This window comes from Acartia tonsa, chromosome 5 (assembly GCF_053477335.1).
Source record: "Acartia tonsa isolate MP-2025a chromosome 5, ASM5347733v1, whole genome shotgun sequence".
NCBI lineage: Eukaryota > Metazoa > Arthropoda > Copepoda > Calanoida > Acartiidae > Acartia > Acartia tonsa.
In genome coordinates, this window is record NC_137264.1 from 38,335,211 (window position 1) to 38,341,210 (window position 6,000).

General features: G+C 32.5%; 1 protein-coding gene across 2 annotated transcripts in view; it reads left to right on the forward strand.

The window, feature by feature from the left end:
* LOC145319447 (uncharacterized) overlaps window positions 1-4,545 on the forward strand; it is a 95,079-nt gene extending 90,534 nt beyond the window's left edge. For both annotated transcript variants that reach the window (XM_080161581.1, XM_080161583.1), the window contains exons 14-15: window positions 3,571-3,623; window positions 4,086-4,545. In XM_080161581.1, coding sequence (XP_080017707.1) covers window positions 3,571-3,623; window positions 4,086-4,115 — 83 coding nt within the window. In that variant the 3' untranslated portion in view covers window positions 4,116-4,545. The remainder of the gene's footprint in view (window positions 1-3,570; window positions 3,624-4,085) is intronic.
* The last annotated feature ends 1,455 nt before the right edge of the window (window positions 4,546-6,000 follow it).

Here is a 6,000-nt window from a genome sequence, read left to right on the forward strand (position 1 = left end):
GATAATTACTTTTCTAGTCATAGCGGTCAGACCGCTCCTTATCCGCTTTTTAGCGTCCAGCCGCTAAATATTAAAACAGCTGTAGAGCGGCCAATTTTAAAGCTAAGAAAACCAAATTTTATGACAAACTATTATTTTTTATAATAAAAAAATATCTTTTTTGACCATCGCCGAAAAACGACAAATAACGGAAACCGCCAATTTTGGCGGTAAAACGGCGGTTGGCAGCGCTAAATAATATTTTTATCTGTTTATAGTTACAACTTATTAAGATATTATTCTCAGTTAAAAAAAAAATTGGCGCTTCCAGCACCCAAACAGGCAGTTCAACTTCTGTATACCTACATAACCCCATAACAGACCCCCCTCTATCTCGGCTCCTGTTACAGATAGAGACGTAAAACTTTTTTCTGTTGGTTCATGTGTATTTTTAGAGAAAATTACTTTTTCTAGTCATAGCGGTCAGACTGCTCCTTATCCGCTTTTTAGCAGCCAGCCGCTAAATATAAAAAAAGCTGTAGAGCGGCCAATTTAAAGCTAGGAAAACCAAATTTTATGACGAGCAATTATTTTTCATAACAAAAAAAATATCTTTTCTGACCATCGCCAAAAAACGACAAATAACGGAAACCGCCAATTTCGGCGGTAAAACGGCGGTTGGCGGCGCTAGTTTTATCTGTTTATGATCACAATAAAGACTACATATAAAAATTGGCTGGTCTAGAGCTGTTTTAGAATTCCGCTACTGGCAGCTTAAAAACGGCAAAACTACAGGTAGGAAATAAAAAATCAGTTAAAAATCGGTCAAGGAGTGGCCAAACGGTCATGGCCTTACTATTCACGGAAGTTTATTATTACTCAAGAATTAATATATATTTATCAAAAAATTTTATTGATTTAAAGCTTACATGGACTGCCGCCACTGGCTGCGGTCAGCTGGAAACAACAGCTGATTTTTAAAAAAAAATTAATATGTCATGTAGGCATGTAAGATAAGCTTAATTTTACAATTTTAAGTCTATGAGTAAAAAAATAAATACACTGGAGCCATTCAAAGTTATTTGAAGACTAGGAGGATTATATCCTGCTGGATTTTACCTGAACACCTAATTTTCATCTTACTTTTTTACTAAGGTTGATTAAATATTACAAAAGTAATTACAAGAGAGTTGTCCTTACTTCTGATCTTAGAGCTTTGTCTTTATGGATGTTGTCATCCTATTTTTTGTCTGTATTTATTCACTTATTAATGTTGTCATCATTGTCATATTATTTGATAAAAATATCAATGCTTTACAAATAAAATTTTTAGAGAAGATCATCTTGATGTTTTTAATAATTAGATTTGTATATTTTGATTTTGTTGTTAACCCTTTGTAGACAAATTGATAATATTTCTAAATGTTATTTTTTTTAAATTGTCTGCGTCTGGCATCTGACCAAAATAAAAAATCTATTACATTAGTTTAAACAATTAACTGTCTTGACACTTTCCAGACCTTAATCAGCCAATTTTTGTATGTAGTTTGTTATTTTTTTTTTGTTATAAAAAATAATTACTCGTCATAAAATTTGGTTTTCCTAGCTTTAAAATTGGCCGCTCTACAGCTTTTTTAATATTTAGCAGCTGGCTGCTAAAAAGCGGATAAGGAGCAGTCTGACCGCTATGACTAGAAAAAGTAATTTTCTCTAAAAATACACATGAACCAACAGAAAAAGTTTTACGTCTCTATCTGTAACAGGAGCCGAGATAGAGGGGGGTCTGTTATGGGGTTAAGTAGGGATACAGAAGTTGAACTGCCTGTTTTTGCCGGTTTGGGTGCTGGAAGCGCCAATTTTTTTAAACTGAGAATAATATCCTAATAAGTTGTAACTATAAACAGATAAAAATATTATTTAGCGCCGCCAACCGCCGTTTTACCGCCAAAATTGGCGGTTTCCATTATTTGTCATTTTTCGGCGATGGTCAAAAAAGGTATTTTTTTATTATAAAAAATAATAGTTTGTCATAAAATTTGGGTTTCTTAGCTTTAAAATTGGCCGTTAAAAAATAATAGTTTGTCATAAAATTTGGTTTTCTAGCTTTAAAATTGGCCGTTTTACCGCCAAAATTGGCGGTTTCCATTATTTGGTGTTTTTCGGCGATGGTCAAAAAAGATATTTTTTTATTATAAAAAATAATAGTTTGTCATAAAATTTGGTTTTCTTAGCTTTAAAATTGGCCGCTCTACAGCTGTTTTAATATTTAGCGGCTGGACGCTAAAAAGTGGATAAGGAGCGGTCTGACCGCTATGACTAGAAAAAGTAATTATCTAAAAATACACATGAACAACCAGAAAAAAGTTTTACGTCTCTATATGTAATAGGAGCCGAGATAGAGGGGGGGTCTGTCAGGGGGTTAAGTAGGGGTTCATAAGTTTAACTGCCTGTTTTTGCCGGTTTTGGTGATGGAAGCGCCAATTTTTTTTTAACTGAGAATAATATCTTAATAAGTTGTAACTATATACAGTGAAAAAAGGGACAAAAAAAGATATTTTTTAGGCCTTTTCTAAAGGCAGTTTTGAAATCCCGTTATTTCAAAAAAAATATTTAAATGCTTAGAGAATGGCTTGGAAGGTGAATTTAGGTGTTCTGCATATTTCAACTTAAACACATAAGGCCTAAGATATGATATCCCAAAAATCTTTTGTCAAAGTATACTCTACACCTAGCGCTGGCGATTTCATTTTTCACAGGTATAAAATGCATGATTTTAGAAAACTGACTGGCGCTAGGTCTAGAGTAGACTTTGACAAAAGATTTTTGGGATATAATATCTTTGGCCTTATGTGTTTAAATTGAAATATGCAGAAAAGCTGAAAACCTGCACATTACTGAGATATTGTTAAAACCGCCGTGCTACCGTTATCTGTTGATATTTTACATGCCTGGCGCTAGGTCGCCAGTAGAGATAGAGAGCTGAAATTTTGTACATATATTTCTAGGCCCCTAAAGTAACTTTTTAGGTTAGCAGAAGATTGAAATTCGAAAAAGGGTATTTTCATGAAAAGATCTATTAAGCATGTTAGAATTGTCCTGTTGATTTCAAACTTTGCATGATGATTCTTGTAGTGGTTAGGTAGGTACGATTTAGAAAGCGTGGCAACTCTATAATCGTTACCAGAATGTCCATTTTCAACATGTTGATTTTTAACTTTTTAAACAACTAATTTTCATGTGATATTACTGTCCGATTAATCTGGAATTTTGGAATACTTATTCCTAGACAACAAAGACTTTGTTGCAAGCTAAACATCTCTATAATCCAATCCTAATAATGTATGTCCTTAATCATTATAATGTATGTATATAAGCAGTTTTTCAATAAATTTACTTACAATCATGTTTCGACTTTTATACATTTATATCCTGATTAATCAGTTCTGACACTCTACAAGTGTTTATTTTCGTTTGTCCTTCGGCATCTCAAGGCTAAAAAACTGGTTTTTATCTTACATTTATTGTACATTTAATATCCGAGGAAAGCTGTTTATAATACAATGCGAGAAATAATGTTTTTTTCTTCTGTAGATGAGACTAGCCTGGAGATTGCGTGTCGCTGGCAGAGATGCATGGGAGGACAGGTACATAAAATATAATCTACAACCATTTCTCCCCCCACTATTTATACAAGGCTTAATTTATAAACATGTTGGGCGTTGGGAGGGTGAAGATATCTTAAAGCAATAAATATTTCTTTTTGTATATTTTCATTAAAATATCAGAGATTTCAAGAAATAAGAAATTGACGGTAAATTGATAATTTATAAATATCCCATCTTATGATTAACAAAGTTACCCCTTCTGTAGATGGAAATGAAGTTTAGATACTACTCAAACCAACCAATTAAAATTCTATAATTGTCCCCAAAGTTTTTTACCAATGAATAAAACAACCTGGTTATAAAACTTTGGGTACCAGCAGTTTAATTTCCAGTATAATGGCAAATTAAAGTTTATTTCTCAGGTGCTTTTAAATGTGTATGTAAATTATAATGTAAATTTTGAATTCTACCTTTAAAAACTAAATCATTTTAACATTTTAGGTGTTTGTTCGAAACCTAGACTGTCTCTGATGGAGTAATTTAAATAAAAATTTTAACCCGCCAAAAACTTGCCATCCAGAAACACAACGCTAGTCAATTATGGAAAATGCACAGAGCAAAATATTTATAAGGTTTCGAGATTTTTTAAAGTCTCAAATTTAAGTTATTCATCGCATCGTATTAAAGACAGCTTTCTGCGAATATAAAAAACGATTTTTTAAAATTTTGTTTTAATAATCGTGGAAAACTGTCTGTAATGCGATGTGTTATACATGGTTTTTAAGTATGTCTGAGAACCGGTTTAAATCCAGCGGATATTAATCGGTTTCGAGGCCATAATGACAATTTTTTTCTTTTTATAATTTTCTTTCAATTCTGTGCAAATGTTTGTAATGCTAGTCAGTTATTTATTAAATATAATTTATGCAATTTTAAAAGCAAAGCTTTTCTATAATTAGGGACAAAAAAAGTACATTGTATCTCTATAATCAAGTGCTAAAAATGTAAGTATGTTTCTGAACAATAGGTATTCTGTATTTAAGCAGTTTTTCAACAGATTTCCGTTTTTCCTACCGTTACAGAGCTTCGCTTTTATGGATGTTGTCATCCTTGTCAATATTTATAAAATTTAAATGTATCTATATGTAAATAATGAAATTGGTGAAAAAAAATGATAAACTATTGAAAACGGTAAAAACATTAAATTAGTGAAAATTTTGTCTACTTAAAATAAACTTCCTTTGGCCCTTACCCCCTCCCCCCTCGAGCCTGAAAAATATCTGTGCACGCACCTAACCTAACTCCACTCTAAAATACAACATAAACATTTTCAGTATGGATTAGAAAACCTATAACTATCCGCTGGGTAAGAACCGGTTTTCACCATACTAAAAAGGCATGTATTACAGACAACTTTCCAGGAATATTAAAATATAAAAAACATAAAATTAATGCAAGTTTTGTTAGTCAGGATTTTCGGCCACTAGGGGCTAACAAAAATGACTTTAAACTTATGATTATTCATTTTAATATCCGTGAAAATCTGTCTATAGTACGATGCAATAAATTATTTTGGTATCCAGTAGAAACAAATCCTAACCCCTACTCCTTCATTTTGTGGATAATATTTATAATTTTGTAAATATGTATTTTACATGTGAATTTTTGTGATTTGTTATTTTTTTTGTATATTATAATGTAAAATATAAAATTATTATTATATGTTTAATTTTCTTAATCTTTTGATGAATATTTATTTTAAATGCACAATTAAAGGTTAAATTGTAGTAAAAACTGCGAAAAATTGGCTATGTACCTAGAGGCCTCTAGCGTCACCTGAGGTAGTGGGTGCGGAAGTAATCAATTAATCTATAATACAAAGTAGAATGATGTCTGTCCGTCCGTCCGTCTGTCTGTCTGTCCGTCTGTCCGTCCCTTAAGATCTCGGTAACCACTGAACCGATCGGATTCTACTCTTCAGGGAATATACCTACTGGTCCTGTGGTGGTTTTAGGCTTTTTTCTTGGTACCCAAAAAAAAATCCCCACAATTTTTTTTTTGCTGAAGATTATCTTTTACGAATTTCGCCAAATTTTTTTTGATCACCTCTTGAGGCAAAGCCCCTAAAGGCTAGGGGCGAAGCAGCTAGTGTTTTAAAAAGAAAAAGAAAAACGGAGGATGTGGGGTTATTTTTTTCTAGGGACGTTTTTTCTTGGGAGGGTTGTGGCACCCTCTTCAATAATAGCTATTTACATTGTAATACCGATTCGGCAGTTAGTGAGATCCTTTGTTACAAACAAACAGACATCCTTAACCATTAAAACTTACTTGGTGCCCGCGTAAATTTGCCTTTTGTTTTGTATTTATCAGACAAAATTGTATTAAGAGCAGAGAGAGATACCTTGGCCAATAAACA